General features: G+C 44.1%; 1 protein-coding gene across 1 annotated transcript in view; it reads left to right on the forward strand.

Annotated features, from left to right (window-relative positions):
• Positions 1-6,230: 6,230 nt before the first annotated feature.
• LOC140205020 (cytohesin-3-like) overlaps positions 6,231-13,134 on the forward strand; it is a 104,239-nt gene continuing 97,335 nt past the window's right edge. The window contains exon 1 of the mRNA XM_072272090.1: positions 6,231-6,493. Within this exon, the coding sequence (XP_072128191.1) occupies positions 6,475-6,493 (19 nt within the window). The 5' untranslated portion in view covers positions 6,231-6,474. The remainder of the gene's footprint in view (positions 6,494-13,134) is intronic.

Here is a 13,134-nt window from a genome sequence, read left to right on the forward strand (position 1 = left end):
TCAGTGACAGAGAAACATTTTTCTGCTCTATAGTTCCTGAATGTTCTTCAGTTTCCCCTTTCCTTTCAATACAGCTTGCTTCGGGGTACCGTAACTCTTAGATTAAATGCACATTGTGTATTAATTTTTATAATGTTGATTATGCTGGTATTTATGCACATTTTATTCCATATCCGTATTTTAACCGCAAACTTTTTAAAATATAATTCTGTATTCTTTATAATTGTTGGATGTTGTTTTTTTGTTACATGCTGTGCCAATACACCACAGCAAATTCGTAAGCAACACACACAAAATGCTGCAGGTCCTGAAGAAATATCTCGGCCTGAAATGTCGACTGTTTATTCACTTCCATAGATGTTCCCTGACCTGCCGAGTTCTTCCAGCATGTTATGTGTGTTGCTTTGGATTTCCAACATCTGCAGAATTTCTTGTGTTTAGCAAATTCCTATCACATGTAAATATATGTGGTGAATAAAGTTAATTCGGAATTAAATTAAATTGGAGTGTGTACTGGTCATGGAGATTGATGAACCCTGATCCCTGGACACAATGGAGATCTTATCCCAACTTTCGTACCTGTTCCAGAAATAGGCGTGTCCCCCTTTCCCAATGGATGTTTGCATCTGAAACTCTTGGACCCTCCTCAGCCCCACACTTCCTCTATTCCTACATCATCATTGCGCCTAAATCCTAAAACATCATGATGTCAGAGGGAGGTGTGGTCTCAAGAAGGTAAGTTGCCGTGATCTTCAGAAGGCCCAGCAGGGGTAGGCAATAAATGCTGGCCATGCTAGAGTAACCCGCATCCATAACTTAATTTCTACCCCATCTTGCCACCTCTTACATCCACAAAACTAGAGAGAAAAAGGCAGGAAGACAAATGAAGATGGTGAATGATGGCTCTGGTTGAAAGACAGTGGTTGATGCTTGGAAGACGCTTGTGAGGTGGCCAATATTTCACAACACTTGCCAACTAGGGCAGCGTGGAGCAGGCTTAGCCATTGTTCTTGAGACTGGAGCCAACCAGACTTCATTACATTCGGACATTCTGAATAAAACTCAACAGCTTATCCCAAGAGATTTTGAAAATATTCAGTTACGGCAAGCAATCAGAAAAGATGAGATATGATGGGACTTTTTTGCAAGTAGAGTGTGGAGTACAACAGTAAGGAAATCTTGCCATAAAGAGGTTCAGGTTGTTACCAAAGACTCCAACAAATTTCTGCAGATGTACCGTGGAGAGCATTACAGTTTGGGGTGTCAGAATTCAGAGTTCAATTCCAATGTCGTATGTAAGGACTCTGTATGTCCTTCCGGTGGAAGGCATAGGTTTTCTCCAGGTGCTCCAGTTTTCTCCCACAGTCCAAAAATGTACTGGTTAGTAGGTTAACTGGTCATTGTAAATTGTCTCATGGCTAGGCAAGGGTTAAAGTGGTGTGGCTCGAAGGGCTTTATCCAGGCTATATCTCAATGAAGTAAAATAAAAAATAAAACTCTGACGGGCTACGTCAGAGCCTGATAAGGAGGTTCCAATGTGCAGGACCAAAAGAGACTGCAAAGGGTTGTAGGCACAACCAGCTCCATCAGAGGCACAAGCCTCACCTCCATTACAAACACCTTGAAGAGCCTCAGGAAGACTGCACCCAACATTAAGGAACCTCGGCTTATGGGACATGCCCTCTTCTTATTAGTATCACTGGGGAAGGAGAAGTTCAGGAGCCTGAAGACACACAGTCAACCTTTCAGGAACAGCTTCTTCTCCCCTGATATCAGATTTCTGAACTCATGAACACTATGTCGATATTACAGCCAAACTACCTATTTCTCTCTCTCTTTCTCTCTGTCTATCTATCTATTTATTGCAATTTAGAGTCATAAAGTCATAGAGCACTACAGCACATGAACAGGACCTTCAGCCCATCCAGTTCATGCCGAACTATTATTCTGCCCAGTTCTACCTACCTGTACCTGGACCTCCATACCTCTCTCATCCATGTACTCATCCAAATTTCACTTAAATGTTGTTTAAACCTATGATAATTGATTAATGCACTACATGAAATGACAAATATCACAATGTGTCGGTGATAATAAGCCTGATTCAGATTCAGATTCTGAACTGTAGAGGTGACTGCTCCTGGAGTGTGTAAATGTGTTTAGTCTGATAGAGTCATAGAGTTGTATACCACAGAAGTGGGCCGTTTGACCCATCTAGAGATACAAGTACATTGTTCCCTTACAGTGGGGACACAGGCAGACAGGGTGGCAAACACTCGCAGTAAGTATAGGGCCGCGGGGAGTGTTATAGAAGAGAGAGACCAAAGAATACAGTTACGTGCGGTCCAGATGAAGGGTCTTGGCCAGAAATATTGACTTTTATAGATGCTGCCTGACCTGCTGAGTTCCTCCAGCGGTTTGTGTTTTGTTCTGGTTCAGGTACATAGTTCCCAGAGAGTGGAGACACAGGTGGACAGGATGTTGAACTTACACAGTAAACGATAGGGCATGATGGAGATTGTTGTCAGTCTCCACTAATCCCATTCATCTGCAATAGCGTCCATTAGACCATAGGACATAGGAGCAGAATTAGGCCATTCGGCCCATCAAGTCTGCTCCACCATTCAATCATGGCTGATTACTATTCTTCTCAACCCCATTCTCCTGCTTTCTCCCTGTAAGCCTTTGCTCTTACTAATCAAAAACTTATCAGTCCTTGCTTTAAATATACTCAATGACTTGGCTTCCACAGCCGTCTGTGGCAATGAATTCCACAGATTCACCACCATCTGGCTAAAGAAATCTCTGTTCTAAACAGTCACCCCTCTATTTTAAGGCTGTGTCTTCTGGTCCTAGTCTCCCCTACTAGAGGAAACATCCTCTCCATGCCCGCTCTTTCAATATTCAATAGGTTTCAATGAGAACTCCCTCTCATTCTTTTAAACTCCAAAGAGGACAGGCCCAGAGCTATCAAACGCTCCTCATATGTTAAACCTTTAATTGCCAGGATCATCCTCACGAGCTTCCTCTGGGCCCTCTCCAATGGCAACACATCTTTCTTAGATAAGAGGCTCAAAGTTGCTCACGTAGTCATAGAGTCTGCTGATCCAAGGAGGATACAATTCTACTACAAAGTTTTGAAGTTGTTGTTTGGATTGAGGGGGTCTGCACAAAGAACTTCTTTGACTAGAATGTGGTTCATAGAATGCAGTTTTGAAGATTGTGAGCAATCTTGTTGAAGCATGGCTATTAATATTTGAGTAACTTTTATAATGGAGTTTGTTATTTATAATAAATAAGAGAATGGAGCCGCAAGACATTGGAAGGTGTGACATGGAACTGCAGCAATCACAGCACCAGGAGCGCGGGTTCAATTCCCGCTACTGTCTGAAAGGAGTTTGTATGTTCACCCTGTGACTATTTGGGTTCTCTTTGGGTGCTCCCAAAGACATCTGATTAATTAGTCACATGGGTTTATTTGGGCAGAACAGACTTCTTGGGCTGGAAGGGATTTTTACCATGATGTATCTCTAAATAAATTTTAAAAATTTTAAAATAAACTAATGAAAATGAAAATTAAAGAATATTCAAGAACTTAGAAGATCGAACATTACATAATACTTGCCCTTGGGCCCATGATGTTGTGCCAACCTTTTTACCTACTCTAAGATCAAGCTAACTCTTCCCTCTGACATAGCCTCCATTTCTCTATCATTCATGTGCCTATCTAAAATACCCCCATTGTATCTGCCTCAACCACCTCCCCTGGCAGCATGTTCCACACATTCATCACTCTCTGTATAAAAAAAACTCACCTCTGACATCTCCCCTGTACCTTTCTCCAATCACTTAAAAATTATGCCCCTGATATTGGCTATCTCCACCCCAGGAAATAGTCTTTGGCTCTCCTTTGCAACAGAAAGAAATAACTTAGTAAAAAAAATCTCGCACTTTATTATTTCAAAATAAGAAATACAGAAAGCAAACTGTGCACACGTGGGGATAAGGATTTTTAATTATAGATGTGTTTCACAAGATATTTAAAGGCAATTTCTTCCCTTTTCATCTTAGTAGCAAATATCGTACTTCCCAATTATCCACACTGAGCTGCAGAAGTGATGAGTGAAACTGACTTCCAGCAAGGCTGGTGGTGCCACTCTGGGGAACATACTCATCTTGTTGATGCTTCAGGCTTATTCTGTCTTCTGCCCCCTTCCTTTCCAGTCCCCATCAACTCCTCTTGTAATGAAACAACTAATACCTACCTACTTGTACCCACTGTACATCTTGAGCTTCAAGTACGCTTACATCCCCATGAATATCAATGCTATCCGATCTTGCACCAGTTTACAAATACTCTGCTTTTCTGCTGAGGGTGGTGTAATTGAAATTTAGACTGAAGTCCACAGAAACTTAGAGTGTTGCTCAATGCAGAGTAAAAGCTGGCAGTCCAAGGGAAAGGTGGGTTTTTGTGAGAGGGTGAGTAATTTTAAGTTTCTTGGTATACACATCACAGAGGATCTCACTTGGACTGTGCATACCTGCTGTGCGGTGAAAAAAGCACAACTCCACTCTTTCACCTCAGACAGCTATGGAAATTTGGCATGAGTCCCCAAATCTTTAGGACTTCCTACAGGGGCACCACAAGAGCATCTTGACTGGCTGTGTCACTGGCTGCTAGGGGAACTGTACTACCCTTAATCACAGGGCACTGCAGAGAGTGGTGCGGACAGCCCAGCACACCTGTAGATGTGAATTTTCCTCTATTCGGGACATTTACAGCAACAGGGCGCAGAGGATCATCAGGGACTCTAGCCACCCCAACCACAAACTGTTTTAGCAGCTACCGTCTGCAAACAGTACCGCAGCATCAGGGCCAGGGCCACCAGGCTTCTCTCACCAGGCCATCAGATTGATCAATACACATTGATCTGACTGTACATACATGTATACTAAACAATTAGTGTTTGGGTAATATCCTCCCATACTGCCCTTCCTATTGTTTGTACCTTGCGATGGAGACGCAATATAAAGATTTTTACTCCCTCATGTTATGAGATGGATGTAAGATTGGGGTTCAATTCCTGCCACTGCCTGTAAAGAATTTGTATCTTGTCCCTGTGCCTGTAGGGCTTGCTCCAGCTATTCTGGTTTCCACCCACAATCAAAAGATGTATGGTTAGGGTTAGTGAGTTGTTGGCAAGACCTTTGGGCTGCCCCTGGCACATCCTGGCTGATTTGACTTGATGCAAACAATACATTTCACTGTATGTGTCGATGTAAATGTGATAAATGCAGTCAGTGGCTGATCTATCAGGTACATCTGTACACCTGCTCACTGTGCAAATATCTAATCAGTCAATCATGAGGCAGCAGCTCAATGCATAAAAGCATGCAGGCATGGTCAAGAGGTTCAGTTGTTGTTCAGAGCAAACAAAAAACATCCAGCGAGTGGCAGGTCTGTTGGCAAAAGCACCTTATTACTGAGGAGAATGGCCAGACTAGTTCAAGCTGACAGGAAGGTGACAGTAACTCAAATAACCAGTCAGTGGTGTGCAAAAGAGCACCTCTGAATGCACAACACATCCAGCCTTAGCATGAGCCGTAGCAGCAGAAATCCACAAACATACATTCAGTGACTACTTTATTAGGTACAGAAAGTAGCTAACAAAGTGGTCACTGAGTGTGAAACTAATCTTTAGATCTATGGAAGGGCCAGTACAGAGTGGGATAGGTTTTAGATGCAGGGTGTGTGGGTAGGAGAAGCTGTGAAACCAATTCTGAAAAGGTGATCTTGGAACAAAAGCACGGAATACTTTAAATACAGCAGGGTTAGAAGCCGATTAGACTGTCAAGCTTGTCGGTAAGTTTACAGATGACACTAAATAGATGGTGTACCTGATCGTGAAAATGGTTATCAGGATTTACAGAGGGATCTTGATCAGCTGGCAGAGCAGACTGAGCAATGACAAATTCAGATAAGTGTGAGGTGTTACATTTCCGGAAGGCAAGTGAAAGAGGAATTCCTCAGCAGGCGCTCGGGCCCTGGGGAGTAGTGTAGAACAGAGGACCTAGGGCCCATAGAAGGGAGGCTGGTTTCCATGATGTTGATCCAGTCTTCTCTCCCTGCTATAACTTTCCAGTCTGTAAATCTCCTCTGCAGCACAATCACATACTGGGCAGGCCTTTGTTTAAACGCTGATGGTGTGGAGATTTAGATTACTCAGAGACTTATGGTAATGTTTCTGAAACAGCAGAACTGGGGAGGGGGCAGGGCAGTAGTGCTAGTCTTGTAGCAGCTGAGAGGAAGTGTCTGTGATCACTCTGTGCTGGCCAGTGTTTGCTTTCCTAGTGAAGTCTGTGCACTGCCTGTCTCTCAGGGGGTGGTGTTGCCCAGCGAGCCCGAGATCTCTGCAACCTCCTCTGCACTGTAACACTGCAAGTGAATTATTTTGTCAGGAGGCTGATACAGTCATGGAAGAACTCCAAGCGGGTAAGTGACTTGTCAAGCTCCTCAATGCTGCCAATTATTCCTTCTAACAGGGTGTCTGCTCATGGATTTACCCAGTGCAGAGTGAAGTGGCACAGAAAGATCCAAAGGTCAAAGCCTCACGGATTAAGGTTGGGCAGGTTTCATTGGAGTCGAAATGCTAGTGAGAGCCTTGACAGGGGAGATGCTGAAAGAATGTTTCCCCTGGTAGGGGAGTGTGGATAAAGGGAGGCCAAGAAAGAAACTGCTGGGGGAACTCAACAGATTGAGTAGCGTCTGTGGGGTGGGAAAGGAATTGCTGATGTTTCGCGTCAAGACGCTTTAGGAGTCAAGGGTCTTGACCTGAAGTGTCGACAATTCAAAATCTGAATCACGTTTATTATCACTGGCATATAGTGTGAAATTTGTCATTTTGTGGTAGCAGTACAGTGCAAGACAGAAAAATTACTAGAAGTTACAACATAAATAAAATGATAAAGAGTGGAAGAGAAGAATAGTGAGGTAGCGTTCATGGGTTCATGGTCTGTTCAGAAATCTGATAGGAGAGGGAAAAGGTGTTTCTAACACATTGAGTGTGTGTCTTTAGGCTCCTGCATTTCCTCCTTGAGGTTGTAAGGAGAAAAGGGCATATACCAGGTGTTGAGGGTTCTTCATGATGAATGTCAGCTTCTTGAGGAACCCTGTTTGAAGATGCTGGGGAGGATTGTGCCCTTTATAGAGCTGGCTGAATCTAAAACCCTGTGTGATTCACTCTTGGTGCCCCACCCCTCTCGCGACAGATGGGTGAGTCGCTCCCGTGGTTTGCTTTCTGACTGCATTCCAACATCAGCAGACTCCTGAGGGTCGGGTATTCAGAATTCAGGACCATCCTATGAAGACGGAGGAAACTTTGATTTGGAAGTCTCCACCCACTGAGTGATGGGGGAGGCATTGAGTACAATCCCCTGACATGAGTGGGACACATTCTTGGTTAAAAAGGGAGTCAACAGTTGTGGAGAACTGAAAGAGATCTAAACTTCTTTTTCCTGCACTGTCTTCTCATCTCATATTTGCATGCACCATTCTCCAACTTCCATACTTCCTAGTAGTTGCGCTTTGAATATGCCTAAGGTCAATCATATTTAATTCTGGAGCTTCATACTCCTATATTTTGAAATTGGTTTCCTATTAAACAGACACTAGGAAGGACCTCACCATAAAACCATAGGAGCAGAATTAATTCATTCAGCTCATCGAGTCTGTTCCACCATTCCATCATGGCTGATTTATAATCCCTTGCAACCTTATTCTCCCGCCTTCTCCCGTAACCTTTCATGATCTGACTAATCAAGAATCTATCAGCCTCTTCCTTAAATACACAATGACGGCCTCCACGACTGTCTGTGGCAATGAATTCCACAGATTCACCACCTTCTGGCTTAAGAAATTCCCCCTCATCTCTATTCTAAAGGGACATCTTTTTATCCTGATGCTGTGCCCTCCGGTCCTGGACTCCCCCACTTTTGGAAATAACCTCTCCACATTCAGTCTTTCAAAGTTCAGCGGGTTTCACCTAATGAAAAAGATTGTATCTTACTTTGCAAAAGGAGAATCTTTCAGGATTCTCATTCCCATTCCCACTCAACACCAGGATCACACTGTTGGAACTTGAGGCCATGTAGACAACAATCCAGAGGGCTTTTGTGATCGAATAACATGGTGAGATGCTGGAGACTTTCCCTGTGGACCCACAAAATGAGGCAGAGAGCTTCAGGGTAAAAATCACTACTGTGGAGAAGTTTTGTGGGTATGATGGAGACACCTGGATGGTATATTGCCTCTGCTTGGGTACACTTAAGGCAGAGGTTGATAGATTCTTGATTGGTCAGGGATACAGGGAGAAGACAGGAGATTAGGGCTGAGAGGGAACATTGATCAGCCATGATGAAATGGTGGAACAGACTTGATGGGATAAAATGGCCTAATTCTACTCCTTTGTTTTATGGTTGTAAGTCTGAAGAAGCCATTTGCTGCCCTGGAATTCTGAGCATTAAGGATCAGCTTCATTCACCACACACATTTACATGGATTAGGAATTTGCTGTGCTGTGTTGGTCAGAACACAACATGCAACAGGATTCAACAATTATAAATATAAATAAAGGCATCCGTTAGTCTTGCGAGACCATGGATCTGCGCCTGGAAGGCCTTCATTCTCCAGGGCACAGGACTGGGCAAGGTTGTATGGAAGACCGGCAGTTGCCCATGCTGCAAGTCTCCCCTCTCCATGACACCAATGTTGTCCAAGGGAAGGGCATTAGGACCCATACAGCTTGGTACCAGTGTCATCGCAGAGCAATGTGTGATTAAGTGCCTTGCTCAAGGACACAACATGTTACCTCGGCTGGGGCTCGAACTCACAACCTTCAGGTCGCTAGTCCAATGTCTTAACCACTTGGCCATGTGCCCACCCAACAATAATAAGGAATAAGGAATTATGCAAAAAAAAATTAGAGGTTAAATTACAGATATGGAATGAAATGTGCATAGATACAATAAATACTAGCATGTATTTACAATAGTTTAGATATGCACATTTTAGATATGCGGATGACACTGTGTTAATTGCAAGTACGGAGGAAGAACTATAAAACTTAATTGATATAGTTGTTGAAGAAAGTGCAAAAATGGGTCTATCTATCAATCGCAAAAAGACAGAATGTATGGTGATATCCAAAAAGAAGGAGAATCCTATTTGCAGGCTGAGAATAAATGGGGAAGACATAAAACAAGTACAGAACTTTTGCTACTTAGGAAGCTGGGTGACATCAGATGGCAGGTGCAACATGGACATCAAAAGAAGAATAGGGACGGCAAAAGACACCTTTACGAGAATGAAGAGTATACTGACCAATACTAAACTAGGCATGACAACCCACCTCAGAACACTGAAATGTTACATTTATCCAGTTATGTTATACGGCTCAGAATGTTGGACGATATCTAGTAACATGAGGAAACAAAGTGAAGCAGCAGAGATATGGTTTTTGAGGAGGATGCAAAGAATATCATGGATGAAACAAATATCTAACAAGGATGTCATGAACAGAACAAACACAAAAAGAGGAATAACGTATGAGATCATGAAAAGGCAAGGTGACTTCATTGAACATGTGATTAGGGAAGAGGAGTTAGAATGCACAGTAATTATGGGAAAGATTGAAGGGAAGAAAGCAAGAGGAAAGCAAAGACAAATGATGATGGAGACAGCAGCCAGAGAACTGGAAATGAATACCAATGAATTGATCCACTTGATCCAAAACAGGAGTGTGTGGGCCATGGCAGTCAAAGCTCAAACTGGGGCGGCACCTGATGATAACGATGATTTACAATAAATAAACAGCATTATTGTGGCAGTACGATAGCGTGGTGGTTAGCACAACACTTTACAGTACCAGTGACCCAGGTTCAATTCCCGTCACTGTCTGTCAGGAGTTTACACGTTCTCCCCATGTCTGCTCTGGCTGCTCCGGTTTCCTCAACGATCGAAAGACGTGCAAGTCGGTCAGTTAATCGGCCATTGTAAATTGTCCTGTGATTTGGCTAGGGGTAAGTGGGGGGGGTCACTGGATGGTGTGGCTCAAAGGGCAGAAGGGCCTGTTTGGCGTTGTGTCCCAATAAATAAAATGAAATAAAACAAAAAGTGGTCACAATACAGTGACAGGGTAGCAGATAGAGGGGGTGGGGGGCTATCTAGAATGTTTGATTGGATTAACTGCTTGGGGGAAGAAACTTTTAAGATGACCTGAAGTTTCTGTTTAATAGCCCTATAGCACTTTACCAGAGGGTAGTTTCCTTGGGCGGCCTCTACTTTCTGAAGAGAGCTGGACTTTGTGCATCCATACTCACATCATTCTACAGATGTGCAGTAGATGCATCACAGGATGGTACGGGAACTGCACTGCAGTGGGCAGGAAGACTCTACAATGGGTAGTCAAAACTGCCCAGCACACCACTGGCACCACCTACCCACCATCAAGGACATATATACAGAAAGCTGTCAGAAAAAGGCAGCAAATCAGAAAGGATCCCACCCACCCTGCTCGTGGAATGTTTGTCCCACTTCCATCAAGGAAGAGTCTCGCAGCATCCATGCCAGGACCACCAGACTCAAAAACAGCTACTTTCTCCAAAAAGTAAGGACGATCAAGACATTCACCAACTAACCCACCCCTCCACATCCCCACCATCACTATTTAATCTTTTGCTGTCAGTCACCTTATGTACAGACACTCCTGTGCCTAGTGTCACTTTATGGGTATATAATCAGTCTATGTATATAAGCTATCTTATGTATTTATATTTATTGTGCTTTTTACTGTGCTGCATCAGATCCGGAGTAACAATGATTTTATTCACCTATGTACTGGAAATGACATAAAGCAATCTTGAACCTTCAAAGTTCAAAGTACATTTATGATCAAAGTACTTGTTTGATGCAGCCAGCTGGTGGCGTAGTGGCATCAGTGCTGGACTTCGGAGCGAAGGCTCCCGAGTTCGAATCCATCCGGCTCCCTTGTATGCTTTCCATCCGTGCTGGGTTGAACGTCAAGCTAGCCACTCGGCCTCATAAAAATAAGAAAGCCTGCTAAAAAAAAACACCATCATGACGGCGTCCCGATGACTCCACTCGGAGTTAAGGGTTTTCTTCTTCTTCTTCTTGTTTGGTGTACTACCTTGAGATTCGTCTCCTTACAGGCAGCCACAACACGAAGAATCTCAATAGAAGCCATTAAAAAGAGACAATCATACACCCAATGTGCAGTGAAAAGACAAATCATGCAAACAATAAAAATAAGCAAATAATATCCAGAACTGAAGTTCATGAAAGTGAGTCAGTCCACAGCCACGAAGCCTGTTGTCACTGCAGGTGACTCAGGAGCCCGCTAGTTACAGAGCAGAGATGAGCCTTGAATCGTGGTACGGCACGTGGTTGTGAGAGTGAGGTGTTGGAAATGGGTCAGCACACTGTGAGCTTTACGAAGCCCCTCCCGTCTGCACAGGTGAGCCTAATGTCGTCACACACACAAAAAGCTGTAGGAACTCAGCAGGTCAGGCAGCATCTATGGAGGGGAAATAAACAGTTAATGTTTTGGGCTGAGACCCTTCATCAGGGCTGGAAAAGAAGAAATGGTAGAAACAATCTTGCTGGGCTTAGTAGCTAAGCCAGACGTGAAGCCAGGAACCGGACTATTTGAGGTGCATGCCATTGGGAGCATTTAATAGGTAGTGGGAGCTTGTCTCCATTCCTTCCTTCCTTGCGCCCTTAACTCCCGGTGAAGTCGTCGGGGCGCCGTCATGACGAGCTTTGCACCAGTCTGTTCCATCTGTCGCAGTTGTGTGCCAGAGCCTGGGTCACCACAAATGTTTTCCCTGTCCATTCTTTAATGTTGTCCGTATATCTTTTCCTCTGTCTACTTCTCCTTCTTTTCCCCTCCACAGTTCCTTGTAGAACGGTCTTTGCAAGGCCACTGGATCTTGTTACGTGGCCGTACCATCTCAGATTTCTTTTCTTCACCATTGTGAGAAGGTCTTCATGGGGGCCAATATGGTGCTGGATGGTCTTGCGGACCTGCTTGTGTGTGTGATGTGGTCCAAGTATGAGATGCCCAAGATGTTGTGATAGCATCTCATTTCCAATGCCTGTATCTTCCTCTGTAGCTCTGCTGTAATGGTCCATGTCTCACATGCGTACAGGAAGATGGAGAATACCAATGCACGCAGGAGTCTGATCTTGTACTTCATGGGGATGTTGCTGTCCCTCCATATTGTCTTGAGTTTGGATAGTGCAGTCATTGTTTGTGCAGTTCTTGGCAGAACTTCTGGTCTTCATCCTTCATCACTGATGATTGCCCCCAGGTATTTGAACTGCTGCACTGTCTCAAGTTTCTGACCATGGACTGAGATGTCTGTTGTGATGACACCATTGGCACTTGCCATGAGCTTGGTTTTCTTGGCACTTATTTCCATTCCAAACTTTGTGGAGGCTCTGCCAAGATGGCTGACCAGGTTGGCCAGTTCGTCCTCTTTTCCTGCAAGTCCATCAATGACGTCAGCAAATCTTAGGTTTGTGATGTTCCTCCCTCCGATGCTGATTGTGCCCACATGATCTTCAAGGGCAACACTCATAATTCGTTCCAGGAAGACGTTGAAGAGAGTGGGGGAGAGGAGGCAGCCCTGACGGACTCCTACAGAGGTATGGAACCACTCCCTGATGGTGCCCTGAGCGAGCAGTGCACTGGTTGCCTTGGCGTAAAGCTGATGGATTGTATGAATCAGCTTCTGCCCCATGTTGAATTTCTTCATGGTGGCCCATAAGGCATCATGCTAGACTCTGTCAAATGCCTTCTTGAAGTCTATGAAGACGTGGTAGAACTCTCTCTGGTGCTGAAGGTGTTTCTCACAGAGGATGCAGAGGTTGAAAATCTGCTCAGTGGTGCTTCTGCCCTTACGGAAGCCTGCTTGTTCTTCGGCAATGATGTCTTCTGCCTGAGGTTTCAGTCTGTTCAAGATGATTCTGACCATTACCTTGCTTATATGGCTGATCAAACTGATGGTACGGTAATTCTGGCAAAGTTGCAGATTGCCTTTCTTGGGAAGCACAAT

Source organism: Mobula birostris, chromosome 11 (genome assembly GCF_030028105.1).
Source record: "Mobula birostris isolate sMobBir1 chromosome 11, sMobBir1.hap1, whole genome shotgun sequence".
Taxonomy (NCBI): domain Eukaryota; kingdom Metazoa; phylum Chordata; class Chondrichthyes; order Myliobatiformes; family Myliobatidae; genus Mobula; species Mobula birostris.